We start from the raw sequence: 22,566 nt of genomic DNA, 5'->3' as shown, positions 1-22,566 counted from the left end.
GCCACTATCTGTTTTCCATGTCTTCCTCCTTCAACGCAGCTGAGTCTAATGATCAGCTCATCAGCAAGCTTTGCAGAAGCCTGATAAGATCCTGATCATGAATCAGGTGTGTTAGTGGAGAGAAACATGGAAAACAGGCTGGATAGTCGCTCTCGAGGACCGAACTTGGCCACCACTGCACTAGAGTTTCACTTCAACTTAATTAAAAAAAATAGGAATATTTAATCAACGCTTCTTAATAAAAAAAAACTGAATAGTTTCATATGAGAGAGATAATTATTTGCATTTTACTGAAAACTAATTCAAAGGTAAAAACTTTGGCTGGCAATTGTATTGAAGCTAATTTACGGAAGCAACAAAAAATATATATATATATTTTTATTTTATTTTATTTTTTAGATTTTGTTGTTGTTTTGTTTTGTAAAGATACCAAATTATCACTGGTACAAAATGTTTGTTGGACATTGTTTTGGGATAATATTCAACTTGCACTGCTGTAAAACATGCAGAGCTTGAATTGTGAAATATCCGCATAATTACAATTTCATCTAGTTGATTTTAATGATCTACTTTTTAAGATCTAGTACTTCATTAACTTATGTTCCTGGATCGCTGTTTCATCGTCGCGCGCGCGCCATGTTTCTAGCTAGACAGACACACGCGGTTTGAGTGAAGAAATTGTGATAAATTATCCTAACTGTTGAAGCTACGTTTCTAATGCTAACGGTATATTAGCATTGACAGCAAGGTCCTGTCTGTGTGCTGTGTTGCTAATATGCTATTAAGCTAACCAACTGACACTGGAACGGGACATGAGGGTTTAAGCACATGAAGAATGGAGCTTATTTCTGTCATTTTTGAACATGCAATTGTTGTGGAATTTCCAGCAGTTCTGGAAAACAATTTGGCACCGACGCTCACTATTTTCCTCAAAAGGCAATCGGAAAGCTCTTCAGGGGGCTGGATATAAAACGTAAACAAAGATTCCTCACCATGTATTCCCACGCGAAGGGTTTATATTTGTATTGGAAAGGTTTATATTTATTTTTGTTTCCTTTGTACAAATTAAAGTTGAGGTGTTGAAATAGGTTAAACAAAAGCTTATTAGGACTGTGACATGTCAGAGCAGGTTATAATTGTATTACCTGCGGCGATTGTGTTCCAATCAAGTTGTACTTAAAGTACAAATAAAGATTGACACTTCATGCTCCGTTTCAGTTTATTTCCTATGAATAAAACAAAAAATCTTTTAAGAATGTTGGCCTTGATTTGATGCTTAGAATAGGTGTTTTTCCAGCTTATTCTAAGCAACAATAAAAGCCATTTAACCATTTAAAATAAGTGTTTAAGGTTTTTAATTTTAAGATTTAATCGACTGTTTTGTTGATTAGAATTTTTTATTTAATTTCCTTGACTTGCTTAGAATAAGTCATTTTCGCTTATTCTAAGCAACAAATAAGGGCATTTAACCTTTTAAGATTTAACTGACTTGTTTTGTTGCTTAGAATTTAGTTTGTAAATCTTATTTTAAGATAAATATAGATCTGCACGTTTGTCTTATTTCAAGAAATCTAAGTTAGTCAAATTATCATGCCGCATGGACAGATCATTTCACTAGTTTCAAGTAATTTCCCCTTGAAATAATTTGTTTGTATCTAATGTTTAGACCCTGCATTTTTGGCATTAAAAAAAACTTGGATTGTTTGAGCAAAAGCTACAGTATTGATTAGACCTGAAAACAAAATGACTGAGCACAGACAACAAGAAACATTTGTTTGTTTGTTTCCAGATGGATAAAACATAAAATCAAACACTTATTCACACGTCGCTACCATTTTCTTTATCACATTTAAAGAAATGCTGATACGTTAAAACAAATGGAAGTTTTGTAATGACAGAGGAAGAAATGAAATGGAAAAACACAGCTCCATGTTCTAACACGTGTCACCGGTCTGACAAGTTTGAGCAATCGAAAGCACTTTTCAAACTTGAATCTGAGGTCGAAGCGGTTAAGAAAATGGATGGATGCAAAGTGCGAAATTTGAAAAATAATACTTTTGTTAACATGCCGTTCTACATAGTGTCCAAAAAACATACAGTGCATATAACATCTGTCTGAAAATATTTTTTTTTACGAAATGAAAGCATAAGAACAAAATATCAGTAAATAGCTAGAAATATAAAAATCCAAAACAAAAGAACATTTACAGTTGAAATAAAAGCATGTTAAACATTCTATGGCTCAAGTTTTGAACACATGACTAATAAAATATGTTGAGAGATTCAGTGGTGAAGTCCAACGGCCAACAATCACATATGCTAAAAAAAAAAAAAAAAGATGTCAAAAGTTCTCATGAAGGTCTTGAACGTGAAAAATCAGGATGGGCGAGCTTTCGCTTGAGCTTAAATCAACTTCTACTTTTGCTTTGTATTTTTTTCCTCGGGGTCGCTGTGCCGGTTTTCTGAGGATGTTGTTGCACCTTTAGAAGACACAACAAGATTGTCGGTGAGAAGTTGAATGACTGTGTATCCACCTGTTGCCATTCCTACAGAACATACATTTGCCAGTAAATTGGACTGAAATCATCATTTTGCAAGTTGCCACGATATCGTCGTCGTCATGCTACGATATTAAAAGCAGCACATCAGTTAAAAAGGCAAAGTTATATTCCATTTGTGCAGATCCAGCTCCCTCTGGTGGTTTCCTATTAGTGCCGTTTAACTTTAATTAGGAATGTTTTGGCCAATGCGGCGGTTGTAATAGCAAATAGTTTTCAACATTTCCATCAAAAACATTATTTTTCACGTTTCAGCCGAGTAGAGCATTGTTAACTGCATAGACTGATATTTTGCGCCACTGAGCCAAAAGGAGCGCATGACAATGACATTGTCAAGCCGATTTCTTTGTCACAGCTGTTATGTTTAAAAACATAATATTGTGCTTTTCCCCCAATATGAGCCTTTTTTTTTTTATCGTAAGTCTCTATATAACATCATAAGCTTTTTGTTTGTTTGTTTTTACATTGCCATCCTCCCCACAATAATGTGATATTTATCGTATTGTGATGTTTGTTACATCCCAAATGTTAAGTATTAGGGGTGTGCCCAAAAAAATGTATTCTCATAAGAATCACGATTCTCATTTAGTACGATTCAGAATCGATTTTAAATGTCCCAAAATCGATTTTATTTAAATTATTTTGTACTGTCTTGCCTTTGTCTGTGTGTGCCTTTATTTGGAACGCTGTTCATGTTGTATCCGGTTTGGCCACTGAGGGGCAGTGTGGTTCCACGCGGTCTAATACACTGCTAAGTTGTAGCCACATTAGAGAGTAGAAAGAAAAAGTCACGATCAAGTTATTCTAATAAAAGGTTGTTTTTTTTTGCTGTGTGGAACCGTTCTTTTGAGTGATAAAAGTGCCGCGAGTAGCGCGCTAATTAGCATTAGCGAGTCAGACTGGAGTAGATCATTACAATTCCTTGCACATCTATAGATTGAAGCAAAAATCATTGTCAATCAAATCATTTTGAATCAAAAATCTTTCTAAATTGAATCGTGAGACATTCAAAGATTCCCACCCTTATTAAGTATGTACCGTGCTTTACTTGGTTGACATTTTAAATGAGTTCAAATTTACATGCAGCAAACTGCTTGTAAGAATAAATTGTCTCTATCATTAAGAAGTGTTTTATCCTAATAGAGTTAATTTAACCAAAACGAAACAAAGTCACGGCCATAAAAATGCCAATATTCAGTTGGGGACAATGAATTTCTCCCTCGTCGGCCATTCAGAAGGAAATGTGGGCTAAGCTAGCAGTACACTATGTCATGAATCCAGATTGACAGCGGAGAGGTTGTAAAAAAAAAAAAAACTCAATGAAAGGTGCAGACGGCACAAGCACACAAAAGGAGAGCTGATGTCCCGCTGGTACTTCATCTTAGTTCATACGGCAACACTGCGCGCCCCGTCTAGCTAATGTCTCTCTGGGGATCGCGACTAGATTGCTGCTCACCTCAGAGAAGATCCCCAGTCAATGTTCATTTGTCTTCAGTGCAAAGAATAAGAAAACAGGCTGTTGAAGAGACACAATGATCGGTTATCGCATGCAAATGCCTGCTGGGTTGGCGGCGACGGGTTCGATCAAACCTTACCTTATGATCCCCCATACAAACATTCGGCCCCACCGTGTCGTAAATAACACTCCTCTCACCGTCGGCGCCCTGAAAAGAGAAGAAAGTGGCATTAATAACAAAGCAGTGATAAGACTCCCTCACACGCACTTTCAACACATTTAAAATAGGGATAGACCGATTATCGGCTGGGTCAATTATCGGTGCCGATATTTGGCATTTTAACAAATATTGGCATCAGCCTTTTTTACAAATCTGAAGGCCCATGAAGATGGTATCTCACTAGCGGTGAATGCTGGCGAACGTCGCAAATTTGGCATTTTCATCAGGATTCTGTAAGATGTTCACAGATGATTTTGACTTGTTGCAAAAGCATTTTGAACATGTTTAGACAATTTTTCACTGTCTGCGAAGATCTTTTGAAACCTTTTACGAACCGTGACGAAAACCCCAAATTAGCTACATTAGCATGCATTTGTCACTGAGTGAGATACAGGTAGCTGATGATGCTGGCACTAGGAACTCCCCACACTTTTTTTTATTCAAAATAAATAATATAAATAAATAAATAAATAAAAATCATGTTGAGATTTTGGAAAACTTTATTTACAGTAGAAAAGTTTAGTTATTTACTTGCTTACTTTAAGCTATCTTAACACATGCTGATTTTTATATCATTTTCAACGTCATTTTAACAAACATGGTTAATGGCATTTCAACAAAGGTAATTTTTTTTAAAATTTTGACGCTAGTATTTTCTCTGCTACTCTAAATGAATATCGTCTTAAAATATCGGTTATCGGCCTCCATGACTAAGAATTGGTATCGGTATCAGCCATGGAAAAAAAAAACATAACGGTCCATCACTCATTTAAAACACTTTTAAAATTTAATTGAACATGAGCATAAAATGCATAGAAAATACTGTCGCGTCTGTGTGTTAAGATAAGTTCCTTTAAGAGGCGGGGCTTGGTGGGGTGGCGTGTGACATTGAGGAGTTTGTGTGAGTGTCTGGGTGTGAGGTGTGGCTGACAGCAGCTCCTGCATGAGTGTTCCAAGGTTATCATGGTTAGCAAAAACTAAAATTGGGGAAACAAAAACGGCAACAAAGTAAAAAGGAGAGTGCTTTAAAAATGATTACTAACTACATTTTATGCTTATGAAATTATTTATCATATTAATGAACTTTTAATAGCTATTATTGCAGTGAAAGTGACTTTGTTTCCATACCTAGGCTGAGCTTTAGGGGTTTATTTTAACTCATTCGCTGCCATTGACGGCTATAGACGTCGAAAAATTAATTTGAACTGTTTCTATTTAACATTTTTTCCACTTTTGTTAACAATAGTATGAAAACCTAGAAAAAATTTTTTTTATTGTACATTTAGAACAGATATAAAATTTGCGATTAATCGCGAGTTAATTATTGAAGTCATGCGATTAATTACAATTTTAAAAAATTAATCGCCTGACACGGTTTAAAAAAAAAGATTATAAAAATTAGGGGCGTCAGGCGATTAATTTTTTTTTTAAATCGTAATTAATCGCATGACTCTATTTAACTCACGATTAATCACAAATTTTATATCTGTTCTAAATGTACAATAAAAAAAATCTAGGTTTTCATACTCTTGTCAACAAAAGTGGGAAAAAAATGTTAAACTAATGGAAATGGTTAAAATGAATTTTTGACATCTATAGCCATCAATGGTAGTGAACGAGCTAAATGTATTTATTTCGGTATTATTGTACAGCTTTATTTATAATATACTGCTGGTGTCGGGCCAAAAATTCATAAGTCACAATTTTGGAAATTTCACATTGCAAAAAAATTAAAAAAAAATTTATACTATTACACAGGTGGATGTTAATTTTACAAATAATTAACCAATCTAAAGTGTTGAAAATGGCTTGCTCTCCTTGTTGTTTTTAGGTTTCGGCCTGATGCTAGTGGTATATTTATTTATATCCATATATATTTACAGAGGAAGAAGAAGGGGGGGAAAAAAAAAACTAAAACTAATACCAAAACTACAAAACAACTAAACTACAACGAAGCATTTTTGAAAAACGAAAAACTAGCAAACCTATTCTAAAAATTACATTAACAAGTCACAAAAATATAAAAAACAAACTATATAATGAAAAATCCCAAACTATTACATCTCTATTGTATTTATGTATTTTTTTTTTTTATAAATAGGTGGCGCTATGCTAAGGATTTCCGCATGGGTTGACTTACACCGTGGATGAATTGTTGCACAGAGTGTGACATGAGAATCCGATCGCACCATGCAGGACAGCGAGTGCTCATGTACTGGGTTGGTTTGGTGTACTCTTCACTGTAAGGGTAGCTGACAGAATCAAAGACAGACATCGAACATCAAAGTCAGTCAAACTACAAGAGAGGTCAAATAAAAAAATCTCACCTGGGTGGAAACTGGATTTCCTCTTCTCTAACGACATCGTGGAAGGCCGTGACTTCTTTGTCATATTTTAGCAGCTGGAATGGAGAGGCCGATTTTTTTTTTCAAACGAACATCTGCATCCCCCCCCCCCCTCGGCTATCATAGAACTTGCCGGATTACTCGTCTGATTTAAAATCTGGATGATAATCTCACCGCTTTGCCGTTGTCTTCTCTGAACACGGCTTGATGCAGGTAAGCGAAGAGCTTGTCCTCAATCAACAGAAGCACCTGGCAATGAGAAAACAACACTGTAAGAAGAATTGACGTAAAAAAAAAAAAAAAATAATAATAATAATAATAAAAATAATTAAAAAAAAAAAAACACCTGTCGGCCAGCTTTCTCCTCGCAGATGATTTTCTGCACTTCATTGCTGCCGTCCTTGATGGTCTGGACTTCCGCCGAGGTAGACAGATGCTGCTCACATGCACGCGCAAGAGCGTTGGTCAAATAGCAAAGATGGCAGCACGGTTTGAGCATACCTGGACTAGATTCTGTGTGTCCAAACGGAAGTTAAAATCTCCAAACAGGAAGTAAGGCATCGGCGTGTGGCAGTTGTCCGAAATCCTACACAAAAAAAAAATGACAGGCTTGTAGATGCAAATCTTTAAGATGGTTGTTGGGAGAAAATGACCATCAAAATGACATCATACTCTTGATGAATATCCAACACTCATATTCAAAGCAAAAAGATGTTAGCCTAAAGTTTGTCTTATTTCTCAAACATGAACTTCTCTTTTGCATTTTTGTACAATTTTTCCCCCCCATTCAAACTAAGACTGCGGCCACTTACGGATCGCACACATTTGACTTTCACCGACGCAAAACATGACAAGCAAGATGAAAGTCAACTGTGAGTAAACGACTATTGGCTGTCGCCCAGGAATGTTTTGACGTCGCAGCTGCAACTCGGACCTGTTGATGACGTGGCGCAGGGCGTTCTTGCGGTTGGCGGAGTAAATAGAAGGACTGGAGTTGCAGGCAACGAGGTTGGAGGCATCGTGAAACAGGTGGATGTTGACGAGGTCCAGACCTCTGAAAACACACACACACACAAAGCGGTCAGAAACATATTACTTGCATGTATCGGGCAAAGGTTCTGGGTTCGAATCTTGGCTCTGACCTTTTCGTGTGATGTTTCATGTGTTTGTTTAGGTTATTCCCAGCTTCCTTCCACATTCCGCAAACATGCATGACAGGTTAATTGAAGACTCTAATTTGCCCACAGGTGTGAATGAACGCTTACCAATAGCTTGTTTGTCCATATGAGCTCTATTTTTTATATGTGAAAATGCTGCCATATCCTAATTTTCGTACAGGTGCAAGCCTCGCTCTACACTTTGCCGGCCAATCTGATATAGCAGAGGTATGACATTGATCTTTGACATCCGCCCTGCGTATTTGACAAATTCCTGGCTGAAAGTCAGTCTAAAACTATGCCTCCTCAGACCGCAATGTACACAGATCGCCGTGGTGCTATCACTATCGAATGCTTTTTAGAATCGATTAATCTGTCGATTTTTCAATCTATTAATCGACTAATCGGATTGATTTGAATTTTGCATTAAAGTGCATTACAAAAGCATTTTTTTCTCTGCTTACTGCTTTATTAACCAGTAATTGGTGTTTATTTCATACTCGGTATTCCTATAGTGATTAAAAAAAAAGGGTGTGGATGTTGTACTATGTTACCGGTTCGGTCATTGTTTTCCAAAGTAAAAACAGATGTTTGCAAATGTCTATTAAACTCAGAAAATATTCAGTTTTCTTTCAAAAACTGGAATCAGTGAACAATTACTATTGATATGCTAAAATATGAGGATTTGGACAATTTTAAATGAAAAAATGGCTCCAAATTATTAATCGATTATTAACTCATTTGCTCCCAAAAACACATAAATACCTTCTATTTTAAACATTTAAGTGTCCCAAAGACGTATTTATACGTAAAAAAAAAAAAAAAAAAAAAAAAAAATTATGGTAGAGCATACAAATGGCTTTAATGCAGCGGATGAAGAAATGGTAGTTGGTAAAAACGGCCAGCAGGTGGCAGCAGAGCAAAAGAGATCAACAAGGGCCATGTTGAAATAAGCTCATTTACCCACCGTTCTAAACAGATTTGTGAATAAAGATGAAACTTAGCTCTCTTCTAAGGCTACTTGCTGCAAAACGGAAACATATTTTAAAAAAATTACTCTAATCTGTCTTTTGGTAGGTTCCATGTTTTTATAACAATAGAACAGAATATTCTGTGGGCCTTGCATAATCAATCAAAATCCAGTAAAACAGCCGGGAGCGAAGGGGGTTGCTTCAGTGAAAAGGGCTGGGAGTGAATGAGTTCAACTAGTTGTTGATTCATTTGACAGCTGTAGACTGCCGGTCTAACGCAATTTTGGTGCATGCGATCAAGGTTCAAGCAGATGATACCCGAGCTCCGTGGACGTGTAATGGATTTCATCGTATTTCATTCTTAAATATGACAACAGCGGGCATCATTATACGCATTATTATATTTTTTTAAATCATCCCACTGGCTGGCATGCATCTCTGGGGGCCGGCACACTACCAATTAGGAGGGATAGATACATGAGGTCTGCGGATGTATTCAAGTCACCAGAAGTTCTTGCCAGTTTGCCATGCCCACAACAGCGCAAACCATACTTTTTTTTCCCTAAACACGCCAGCTGGCGCACACAGATTAGAAATGCGTGCCGCACCGGTCTCGAAAATAGAGCCCTGTAAATTCATAGACATCTGTGGTAAATTGGTAATGTTTCAATTTTCCAGACATCGTCAATCAAAAGTGATCACGATGATCTCCTACTGGATTTCAGATGTACCTAATATTATGACTGGCGAGTGTGTGTGAATTGAGTGTGATGCACGTACCGGTCGTGGATGATCCAGCGGGTCCTCATGAAGCCCTTCCTGGACCACTTGAACTACAACGCAGACAAATTAGCAAGAGTCACTAAACAGCAGCCAAGCGGATCATTATTGATCCTTTCACAGACGGGCCCGCCGTTCCCGGTGGACTCATTTGTCCAAACATCTCCCTTTTACACCCAGCCTAACAAAATACACACAAACACTCACATCAGGCCAGAAATTCTTTGGGAATTTTTCTTTTTCCACGCTGGCGACCCCATCCAGAGAGCCCACATACTTGTCCAGTCCCGGCACTGCTTTAAAATCCTTAACTGTGAGGGGCAAAGACGAAGAGGGGGGGACAGGCGGCTGTCATATAAAAGAGTGAGCAAACATGCAAACAGCAATCAATAAACCGCTGTTAACCTCATCAGTGCGGCATACGTGATGAGGGGGATCTATAAAGGAGCCATTAGACTGCGTTTGCTGAGCGACTATCAGTTTGGGCCAAACAGCAAAGTGGCAGCTCCGTGATGTTTATGGTTTTTCCATAAGCTTTTTGGAGGAGCTTTTTCACGCCTAACGTGACTGGACTATGCAGGTGGAAAATGACGCCTTTAAAAATTCCGCCACTTTGCAAATGTGCGAGGGCCTGGGGGACGGGGGACGGGGAGTTGGGTTGTAGCTATTAAAGGCTCATCACAAGCTGCTAAAGAAATGTGTTTAATCACAATCAAGATGGTTTTTTTTTTACCACTGAAGTCGTACTGGCGGATGTTCTTCAACGACTTGTGGATGAAGTACATGCTGCCCAACGCCTACATGCAAGAGAACAGGACAAGAAGGAGTGACATTATAAGGTCTGAAATAACATTTTTTTTTTAAAAAAAGCAATAACAAATGACATAAATAATTTAATATAATGAGACTTTTAAAAGCAATGCAACACAATTTAGATGAAGAGAAACAGTCTAAACATGTAATCGTGTCCGGTCCTCAAGAGCCCCCTATCCTGCCTGTTTTGGATGTTTCCCTCCTCCAACACACCTGATTCATATGATCAGGATCCTCAGGATTCAGCTGTGCTGGAGGAATAATCCCCTCCATATCACAATGCATCAGTGGTCTTTAGCATTATGAATAGAGAAATCATCAGCTGGGCCTTTGAAAAATAAATAAATCTGGCAGCCGATAAGAGACCAATTTCAAACTGTGTTAACCTCAGGGAACTATTGATGTAAGTTTTCTGTTAACTTTATAAGAGATGCTGCTGAACCAGGCAACTCTCGGTACCTTTTGTTTTTTACTTTATTTAACATTTCAGTCATTTTAAAATTTTGGAAAACAAATACTGTAGAAAACTATAGGGAGGCAGGGAGCTATGATATTTACTTCTTTTAGTTTTCATTGAAGTTTTTAAGACATACTGTTAACTTTGGGATCTCACTGAACTTTTTGTTAGAATTTTAAAACAAAGATGTCCATTGTCTAAGATTTAAAATAAAATAAAATGAAACAACAATTTATAAAAGTTGTTCAATAAACATGCTCTAACAAAATTAACATAAAATTAGTTATTAAAATTAATTATTAAAATTAGTTATTAATTAATTTGTATAATAAAATAAAAATACAACTTTTTTTTTTTTATTCTCCCCCACTTTTTACTGAAAACGATTATTGGCTCTACAAATCTTTATTGTCCTCCTTGACGACTAATAATCAATATCAACTCACCCCCCCAAAAAATAAAATAAGGATCATTCTATTCTATTCCATTTGCAATAACTATTTTATTCATGGAACTGAAATGAAAAGACTGTTGTAAAGAGGACAAATGGGCTTTTATTGTACCTTTCAATTCAAAAAAGTTTATTTCATTCTTTAAAAAAAGAAATGAAAGGGGACAGAAAGAAGTGAAACTTCTATCTATCTTCTATCTGCCTCTGATCAAATAAGAAAGTAAATAATTAATAAAAATGAAAAAAATAACAATAATAGTAATAATAACACAAAATAAATGACATTAAGCAGTCAAAATGCTATTATGGTAACAAACAAAATGATTCAAGAGCATTGCCTTTTGCTGAATATGTATTTTTCCAGTAATTAAGCTTTTATACATACATACATATATATATATATATAATACAAATGACTGAGATGATTTGGTTTTATAATCGAGATTGTTCCACAAACTAACACCATGAGTTGAAATTCATCGTTCTTTTTGTTTTGTTTTGTTTTAAGGTTTGGAAAAAATATCTGTTCCTCTTAATTAGTACTCACTTTCCCTTTTTTGGAATTTGATTTGCATGCTAATTTGTAAAATTTCATGATGACATTATTTGAAGGCGGTTAAACTCCATCAATTCGTTCAATTTTAAAGTTTTTAGTTGCATAAATATTGGATTAGTGTGGTCTCTGTATCCACAACCGCAAACAACACGAATAATATTCATGTATTTGATAATAATTCTGTGAATTAGTAAATGCGTTGTGTGCTACTTTAATTTGCATTAATGATACCGATACAATACAATGTAAGTATAAATAGTTTGCATTATCATAGTTATATAATGCAGTGTTTTGGTTATAGTTATTAAGACTGGCTATTTATTTACTGCAACAATATTCGCTCTTCGACGCTGCGAGTGAATTTCTTTATCACGGGTCTCATTAATTAACTCATTCCCTGCCATTGACAGCTATAGACAACAAATATTCATTTGAACAATTAGATTAACATTTTTTTTCCATTTTTGTTAACAAGAGTATGAAAACCGTTTTTTGTACATTTAAAACAGATATAAAATTTGTGATTAATCGTGAGTTAACTAGTTAAGTCATCTGATTAATTATGATTACAAATTTTAATCACCTGATGCCCATAATTTTTTAGAATCTTTTCTTTAAAAAATAAAAATAATTTTTAATAATCTTTTCTTTTTTTTTAAAGAAAAGATTATTAAAAATTAGGGGCGTCAAGGTGATTAAAATTTTTATCGTAATTAATCGCATGACTTCACTAGTTCACTCACGATTAATCACAAATTGTATATCTGTTCTAATACAATTTAAAAAAATCTAGGTTTTCATACTTGTTACCAAAAGTGAGAAAAATGTTAAACTAATAGAAATTGTTAAAATGATTTTTAGCCGACAATGGCTCAATAAAAGAGTATAAAGATTTTTAAGCTAAAATTGCTCAATTTTGATCTCTCAGACTGTCAGAGGGGTATTAAATGGTAAGTGCAGTGCGCTTTTATCTACACAATACGGTGCTCAAAGCGCTTTACAAAGGTAAACATTCACTCAAATTTATTTTTTATTTTTTTTAAATGGTGGTTCTAGGTTGCAGTGTGAGGATTACACTTGAGAAACGTCTGGTGAGTGAGGCGATCATCCGCATGTGATTGAAAGGTGGCAGGTCGTACACATTCCATGAAGGCAATAATAAACTTGAGCATCGTAGAACATTTACTGTTTCAATGCGGCAATGCTCGGGCCCGCTCTGTGAGATTTTTATAAACTGCGAAAACATTGATTTGGCCAACAAACAAAAAGTCGGCAAAATGTGGTGACAAAAACAGCAGAAATCATCCCAAGCTGACAGGTGAGCTGATGAACTGAGATGTTTGTTTCGCCATTGTGTGAGTCTCGCACAATGACGGATACTGTTAGATTGTTTGTTACTCTGCCAAAGACACCTACAACTTAATACAAGAGACTACAACTAGCCCCCCCCCCCCCACCCTGTAAGTGCACTTCACACCCAATCATCCCTAACATGGTCTGACAATTTTTAATGTACTAACTGCCTGCTCCACTGATCTGATTAATCGTGTCCCGCGAGATCAATAAAGACAGAAGATTAAAACAATTTAAAAGGTATTAAGCAGTGGGCCTGCTGCTGTCTGCCGACATTGCTTGGAGGGACTGGCGGCAAAAGAAAAATCAGCCATTGCTCAGGGGGCTCGGGGCGTGACGGACCACTGTGCAAGTCCCCCCCAGACACACACACACACACACACACACACACACACACACACACACGTCCCACAAGACATCATTACTCTTCTGTGCCAAAGTCATTCTCATTTAACAAAACAGAGGTGTTTCTGTGTTTTGCGTCAGCGAGCAGCAATTAGGGAGCAACTTGCCCAAACTCATGGCTGCAGTGTGGACAGAAAAAGCGTTAATAAAAAAAAAAAACATTTGCATCAAACTTTTCCTATCATCAAATTAATCATGTTGCACAAGCTGGGACAATAAGCTCGAACCCTATAACGCCAAATGTATCATATTAAATACAAGACCGTTTGAGCCCTAATATATGAGTATAATTTGTTTTCCCATTAAAACCCTGGTATATATGATCTGACATATGCATTGCACGGATATTCCATTAGAGGGCAGTATCACCCAGCTGATGGCTTTTCCGGTGACCTTGCAAGATCGGCCAAATTGAGAAAGGCAAGATACTCATACTTATTTACAGAGGTGGCAAATCCAGGTCCAGAAAGTAAAAATCCTGTCACAGTTTGGCTTTAGCCCCTAATGCTAGCTAGCTAGCTCCCTAGCAGGTAAACAAGCACCATAGGACCTAGCTAGGCACCTAGCTAGCTAGCATCAGGGGCTAAAGCCAAACTGTGGCAGGATTTCTACCTTCTGGACCTGGATTTGCCACCTCTGCTTATTGATAGTGGGAAATGTTTGTTCTGACTTTTGGAAATACTAATATGTTTGATATGTCTGTATGTCTGTTTATTATTATATTTTTGACAGTTATAAATGTACAAATATAAAGCATTGTGACCGGATGTATCAAATATGACACAAATCAAAAGTCATATGAGGAAGTTGATTTTCGATTTTTTTGTTTGTTTGTTCAAAAGAACCAATAAATACCCTATTTACAAAGTCAGAATTTTCTCTCATATATTTCATGGTTCAGGCTTTACAGGGATAAATTTGGCTTAGTTGAGTTTTAATAGTGCAAAAAAAATCGCACACATTTTGCTCCATATACTCCGGCCAGCACCTTCTTCATCAATCAGGTGTGTGCACAGTTTAATAAAAAAATATTGACTTACAAGTGATTTTTTTATCAAAATGTCATTTGTACTGAAAATGCATGCAAGTCTGTCCCATTTACTTTTGCAGCCCGTCGGAAAGGAGAAAACACACACACACACACCAAACTCTCTCTCTCAGGCATGTAACTGATGATCTGCAGCCAACGCAAAACAAATTGAAAATCAATACAGGTGGCATGGCCCTAATGAGAATGAGGCTACACAGCGTGGATAGGCTGGGGGTGTGAGATCCCTCTCAGGGCAAAGAGTGGAGGGTGCGAACACTTGAGTGCAGGGGGAAACTTAGTCCCAGCTGCCACCATGGCCTCACACACTTTATTTATTGTGCACAAATAGGCTGGAATCAATAATTTTCATCTGGACTTAAATGTATTGACTTGGCCCTGTCACCCGCACACCTGGCCATTGACTTTGTCCTTTTGACTTCTGGCTCCGCAACCAACAAGCCAACTGGCCCCTGTTGTCAGGTTTCGGGGCAAAGGGATCACCTGGGAGGAGTATGGGTTAATAGTTGAATAAAGACAACCCGGGTAACCCGTGACGCTACACTTACAAGGTGAGCGCCTTATCCGTTACACCATGAATAAGTTCAAAATCCGTTGAGCAGAATTTGTCATTTTGGTTCTGACACGAGTTGACGGTCACGGCAATATTCATACAAGTGGCCGAAAAGTACACGTTCCTACATTTCCTTAAGGCACTGTCACTCGGGGGAGGATCCAAAGCACTTTGTGCTGCGGTCACTCATGATTCCACGCCCCTCTCAGTTGATACCACGCCCCCACGTATACATTCGGGTCAAAAGTCTGAAACTAAAAAAAAAAAAAAAAAAAAGTTGAAACTGAAAAAACTAACAAAGTGAGAGATCTGAAAGTGAAAAACAATTTGAAACTGAAAAAATAAGTTTTGAAACTAAAAAAAAAAAAGAGATCTGAATCTGAAATGAAAAAAAAACATGCCACTGAAAAAAAGAAAACCTCAAATGTCAATATATATATGGAAGCGAAAAGTGAAAATAAATAATTTATTCAAAAGAATGACCAAATGACACGCTTATTTTTATTTTGAATACATTTTTATATTTTGCTAAATTTAAGATCAACACAACAATTTTGAGTTTCAACTTTTATTTTTTCCAAGTACCAAACTTTTGACCCCAACTTAATTGAGTGTTAATAATGAATGTGAATAGTGGTTTGATTGTATGCTCCTTGTGATTGGCTGGTGACAGACAGGTAGGTGTCCTCTGCGAGACCAACAACCACTCACAGTCACATTCACATTCACACTTACTATTATGGACAATTTCTCTCCAATTCCTCTACAATGCGTGTCTATAGAATGTGTGAGGATACCAGAGCATCCGGAGAAAGCACACCACTACCACGGGAAGAACATGCAAACTCCAGACAGGAAAATCAGAGCCTGGATTTGAGCCCGCAACCTAAACTGTGAGGCAGATGTGCTCACCAGTCATCCACACAATTGAAAAACACAAAACAAAACAATAAATCTTTTCAAACCGGGAAGTAAAAACAAAGATGGTGATAATTTGGTTACACAAGTGTGCACACCCTCAAAGGCATTTTGTAGAAGGTTTGTTTTGACTCTCATTTAACTTGAATTTGAAAGTGACTGAATAGTTATAAACAACATAGCCACATCCCTGGTTATAAGAGGGTGTGCGCACTTGTACTAACAGTTTGTTCTAATCACTTGACTTCTACAGGTTAAAAGTCCCAACAATGACGGACGATAAAAAGTATTTAAAAAATCAGAAGTCTTATCATGGTCGTATTTTTTTAAGACCACAATGCACTGGCATTTCAACCAAAGGGTGTTTGCTATTTATATCCATTGGACATATTGTGCATAGCAACATCTGAAGCACACAAGATGTCAAAATGCAGTCATACAAGTGTTGAGAAAGTTTTGGAAGGTACATCACTAATTTCATCCTTTAGGAATTTCGACTATCCAACATGCAATTATGCAACAAGCACAGTTTTTTTTTTTATTGAGGAAAGTTTTGAAAAACATTTAAGGCTATTACTAATCACAGTCAAAGTTGAGATGCTTCACGTGTTGGGTAATAATCTTCAAAAAGGATTTTAAGGGAATAGGATCACTTTCTAAAATTCATATTTTTTGAATGATGTTAAACATAAATACTATTTTTGGTGGTATAAATATTAGTAGAATAACTTAAGCTGTCAGATCATAACAACGGATTTAAAAACAATATATATAATTTTTTTAAACAGGACCAAGTGTCCTAAATTTCACAATACTAGAAATGATTAACGACAGAGAATTCTGATAATAGCGGTTTGACTGCATGTCCCTTTTTCTACCCAGGATGAGGGCGCCATCTAGAGGACGATTCTGAGAACTACTGCACTTCACATCTTTGGCATGTTTCTCACCGTGAAACGCTCTTCTGCTTGAAACTGGTTGTCCACGTAAATGCAGCGCCTGTCAAAATCTTTGAGTTCTTCACTGGACTCAATGCTCCTGAAAATAACAGAGCAGTTATTGGCAAATGTGCTGAACTGCAGCTTGTTTGTCCAGCAGAGAAACTGAAAAAAGAAATCCCACAGATTGGTTTTAAATCCATTTAGTACAAACCTTCATTAACAGGTTTGGAATTATTAGTCGGTAAAATAACTATTTGTAATGAGTTATTTACACTTTTGAGCAAACAAGTGGAAGAAAGTTGGACTGACTGATAATGGGAAAACATTTAAAGTCGCCGCCCATTTTGGATGCAAGACAATGACCCCTTTGCTGTGATCGAAACAAACACAAACAAACGGATTATTCATAGCTCCTATATTTTCCTACCAAAAGAATTCTTCTGCGTGGCCCATGTTGACCATGTACTCTTTCCCTCCCACCTCCTGAAAGTGCAGGGCGATGAACTGCGGCTGGTAGGTGCGGATGGTCTGTTGCACAGAAAGCAAAGCACCACACCATGACATTACATAAGCAGAGAAGTCACATTTGTTTGTTGCAGGATGAGGGTCATTTTCCACTTTTTCCATTTTCCACTTTGTGTCATTCAGGTCATTTTCCACCACTCCGTTTACATACCAGTCACCCATTGGTTCGTTTCTTATCAATAGTCAGTACAGTGTCCGTTTCCATTGTACATAAAGCAGTCATGTACAGTGTGCGTCACGGGGTAGTGATATATATATATATATATATATATATATATATATATATATATATTTGTCTATCTAGCCATGCCAACGGCATATAGTGACAGACAGACCAATTAAATGAACTTCCATTAGATGGCATAAAGTACAACAAAAGAGGTGTATCTATCTTTTGCCATATAAAACAGAAAACGTCATGGCTTCTTGCGAGTGTATCAGTCTTGTATTCAATTAAACAAGTCCGGATTTCACACTGAGTAATTTGCGACTAAACTGAGAAAAGATCATTATTTCGGTATTCTCAACTTTTTGTGACATTTTTGTTAATGCAAACATACCTTGTATAACTCCTGTAGCCATTCATTTTGTATTTCCCCCACCTATAACATGAAACAAAATGCAGTAATTATCCATCCATCCATTATTACTATAGTAACAGTCAAATAGCTCATTGTCATGCGGTGTCAACAATAAATGTGAGTTTTGATCAACACGTCTGAGAGATATTAATAATTAGGGGTGGGAATCTTTAAATGTCTGACAATTTGATTCGATTCAGAGGAGTTTTTTGATTAAGAACGATTTTTGCTTCAAAATGATCACAATGATTTTTGCTTCAATCTATAGATGTGCAAGAAATTGTAATGATCTACACCAGTCTGACTCGCTAATGCTAATTAGCGCGCTACTCGCGGCACTTTTATCACTCAAAAGAACGGCTCCACGCTGAAAAAAAAAAACTTTTATTGGAATAACTTGATCGTGACGGTTTCCTTCTACTCTCTAATGTGGCTACAACTTAACAGTGTATTAGACCGCGTGGAACCACACTGCCCCTTAGTGGCCAAACCGGGTACAACATGAACAGCGCTCCAAAAAAAGGCACACACAGACAAAGGCAAGACAGTGTAAAATAATTTAAATAAAATCTATTTTGGGACATTTAAAATTGATTCTAAATGGTACTAAATGAGAATCGCGATTCTTATGATAATTTTTTGGCACACCCCTATTAATAATGTTTCATTGTTTATGATAATGAGAGCCGTTACTATAACATTAGTGACGCAGTACAGTTTTACACACAACCAAAATAATCAACATACATACAGTAGTTACTATTAGAGTGATAGCTATCTAGACTTTTGTCAATCAAACTTCAACCTTGTTAAAGATTAAAGGCATTATGTTTGATACAGCTCATGTATAGGATGATGCAATATCGTGCAAGGTATTATATTATAACACTGTGGCTGGTTGGTGGAGTTTGTACTAGTGATGTGGCGCTAACTGCATCGTAATGAGAGCTGCTTCATTATATGTTGCCCCTCTTCATAGATAAATTACAGACCCAAAATACTACATATCGTACTTAGTATGATGTAGTGTAGGTAGTACACATCTGCAAACGTTACTTAAATTAAGTCTTCACTTCATGAACTTATTCTTAAATTGTTCTTATCTTGTAACAGTACCGACATTCAGTACTGTACTGACAGTTCAATAGGCATGTTGTTTATGTTATTTGTAAAACTTTTTAAAAGCAACTTTTGTGTTATTACGAATACAATGGTACTGCAATTGTATACAGTGTACAAAACAGGTTTATTGTAACAAGTAACACTCTCAAACAAATCGTTTATGGTTTAAGTGGAGAAAGTAGGTGTGTGCAAGGCAGGTAAGTGGTTAGAAGAGAATAAATATTATTCCCTACATTATGACGACCTTAGCCTGAAGGAAGTTTTCTCAACTGGACTTTTCTAACGCTGAGTTTAGGAATTATGCTCAAGGACATTGCCAGTTTACTTCCCGCTGGTGCAAGATTGCAATCCTAAAATTACTTACAATGTGAGTATGAATTGAAGGAATTTTTTATCAACACTTCAGATTCTTCATGACTTAACTTGGGCCTTTATTGACTAACAGAGGAGGGTTCAAAATTTCAATTGACTATCCAAAGGACTTAAATCAGTGGAGTTTTTTTTTTTTTTAACACCAAGTACCACCTCATAACATACTGTAATTAGTTATCAGTATCCAAGCAACAATGTAATGATCAACATTAAAATATTTTAAAAGAAAAACTAAAGGCCCAGGTTTTAGCCCTAAAAAAGCAAATTTGCTGTACTTAAAGTTAAGTACAACTTAAGTGGACCTGAAAATATGCACTGTATATGAAAAGTAATTTAAAAAAGAAAAAGAAAAAATATACCTATACTGTTCTTAAAATAAGGTAAGCTTATAGGATAGCCATAAGCTTCCTTCTGGTATGTTTGATTCTATTTCATGTTTTAAATGTTATAAATTTTAATTTGATCTAATCCCGTGATTCTTTTGCATACCACTTGAGGTAGGCCTACTCGTACCACAATTTCAGAATCACTGTCATCAATTATTGAGGACTTATTTTCAAATCTTCTTAAAGTTGTGATTTTAATTTTAGCTACCTGTTTTATTGACCTGAAGAATAATTATCATTAAGATGATGATGATAATTAGCTGTGACATTTAACAACAAAACAAAACCATCAAACAGCACCCATATCCTCAAATCTGGATGAATATTTTGGAGTGTTTGTTTATCCTGTACGAATGGAGGTGGGCGGTATGCGACTAAAAAAAGCTCAAATCTCTCAGTAAAGATAATCATCTGTTTACATATCTCCCACAATGGGATCTAACATGTTTCTACTGGACCTCAATCTGGCACCCGGAAACATGGGCCTGAGCCAAATTTCCATGATCTTAGAGAATCACTTGAACTCGCCTAGACCTTTGTCAGTCCAACCAGAACTAAAACCTACTGAAAATGAAGCTGGAACCTACAAAAAAAAAAAAAAAAACAACATCGTATGTTGCATCTACAATAAAATGCTATAACCATCATGCAATAAAATAACCATTACAATAATATGAAAACAGTTCAACATGACCATCACAGATCTACAACAACAAAAGTATTGGGACACTTGGCCATTACACATCCAGGAAGTGAAAAATAAAGAAAATAATGCTCAGGTTTGATTGATAGTAATACTGTCTGAGAGATATTAATCTGACAATATATGCAGTATTGTTGCATCATACTGAGAGCTAGTATTTTTTTACTTACCCAAATATTGGACGCAGTAATGTAGTGTAGTTCTACACAACTTCAAACTACAATCAAAACAACAACAAACATAATGTACTTAGATATTGCTTCTTTTTTTTTAAGACACAGAGGACGGCACGGTGGATGAATGGTAAGAACATCCCGTTTACAGTTGTGAGTTGGGGGGGGGGGGGGGGTCTAAATCCAGGCTCTGTCCTTCCTGTGTTAACTTTACAAGTTATGCCCGTACTTGTGCGGGTTTTCTCCAGGTAGCCTACTTCAACTTCCTTTCAATTCCATTAAAGGCTAAAATGTCCTCAGGTGTGAAAGTGAATGCTTGCTGTATTTATTGTTTATAACAACCAGTCCTGAATGTACCCCACTCCTTAGGACTTGTTTTGGATATTATATTGTGCAATCATCTTATTTTGTTCACTAAGAGTTGAGGTAAAGCTCAACTAAACTCATCCTTAGGGCTAAGACTTTTAGCCGTGTAGTTATACTCATGTTATAGTCAATTTATCAAGTACTTGATAGTTTTTTATATTTGAAGCATAAGTTACAGTAATTCAAATTGTAGAATAAAAAGATGTGTTGGGAAATGTGGTGAAACCCCTTGACGAATTGGACCTGGAAATATCGGGAACTTATGACGTAAACACGTACAGGCCTTGATGTGTCAAACTTGCTCGCGCCAATCACCATCAGGTCACCAATGACTTGATTAATATCGTCCTGCTACAAAAGATTAACACTATTGTGTGGAACCTTATTGGAAAAAAAGAAAAACATTTGAAGCTGTACTGTGACGTTAAGTGTAAAAACACCTTGAGTGTGCGTGAGGCGCTACGCAAGACGTAAAGGTGTGCGCGTGACAATAAAATCGTGACGTGTTGACCAAATGGCGCCCATTCGAAGTACAGTAATACAGTTTTACTTCTACGTAAGATTGCCAACATGAAACAAAATCAATATTGTCGGATCTGTTTTGTGTAGTTGTACATTGACAACAGCCAGGTTACTTACATTGTCGAAGAGTGACCCGACATTTGCGGTGACAAGAAGCACATCGGTGTGTGTCTCCATGGTCCAGTCACATAAAACACACACACACACTTGACAATCTCCTACACGATCAGGCCTATAAGCGACTTCTTCGGGAGCTTAGAAAGGCTTATTGTGAGAACTAGAGTAGTTAGCGCTTAAAATAAACTAGCATAGCAGTATAAAGGTCCTGTGCCGCTTTCTGGTCCAACTTGTTTGCTGACAGCGGGCTGTGGTCTCCGGTTGTCAAACGCAGCAGAGGCGCTCACTGCCATGTCAAGTGCAGCCGGAGCTACCAAAAATATTCAGTATTCTTCTTGCGTGAATCTCCGAGTACCCTACAAGTAAGCTGACTAAAGCCAAAGCTGTGAGACTGAGCAGAGGGGCCAGCCTGCGAGAACCAACTACTAACAGCAAGATCAAGTCGTGTTGCGTTAAAGAACATTGGCGCTCCGCCCATTTCTGCGCTGGGAATCTTGAAGGCGTCTTAGCGTCACTAAAATAAATTTGAATATAACACACCGAACTGCGCTAATTTCTTGACAGTACGCGGCAGCTAATGATGTCACGTTCACTTATTATTAGTAATACAAGGGGACAAAAACGTATGGTACCGAAAACGTCTTGGGTTTAGCGACTTATTTTAAAAACTGAAGAACCTGAACGCATCACTCATGCTACCACAAACACACCGCTGAT

The 22,566-nt window shown here is 36.8% G+C and overlaps 1 protein-coding gene across 1 annotated transcript; it reads right to left on the bottom strand.

The window, feature by feature from the left end:
• Positions 1-1,758: 1,758 nt before the first annotated feature.
• On the bottom strand, positions 1,759-22,283 carry inpp5l (inositol polyphosphate-5-phosphatase L). Its single transcript, XM_077562040.1, has 16 exons — positions 21,850-22,283; positions 18,068-18,109; positions 17,410-17,510; positions 16,992-17,079; positions 10,221-10,284; positions 9,695-9,798; positions 9,488-9,540; positions 7,514-7,633; positions 7,081-7,165; positions 6,926-7,015; positions 6,754-6,828; positions 6,562-6,635; positions 6,375-6,486; positions 4,154-4,222; positions 4,015-4,074; positions 1,759-2,480 (listed from the first exon to the last, which is right to left on the bottom strand). Exons 1-15 carry the CDS (start codon positions 21,907-21,909, stop codon positions 4,033-4,035), a joined length of 1,179 nt encoding a protein of 392 aa, XP_077418166.1. The 5' UTR covers positions 21,910-22,283; the 3' UTR covers positions 1,759-2,480; positions 4,015-4,032.
• Positions 22,284-22,566: the final 283 nt, after the last annotated feature.

This window comes from Vanacampus margaritifer, chromosome 3, assembly GCF_051991255.1.
Source record: "Vanacampus margaritifer isolate UIUO_Vmar chromosome 3, RoL_Vmar_1.0, whole genome shotgun sequence".
NCBI lineage: Eukaryota > Metazoa > Chordata > Actinopteri > Syngnathiformes > Syngnathidae > Vanacampus > Vanacampus margaritifer.
The sequence above is the reverse complement of the archived record's forward strand: the minus strand, read 5'-3'. Positions and strand labels throughout refer to the sequence as shown.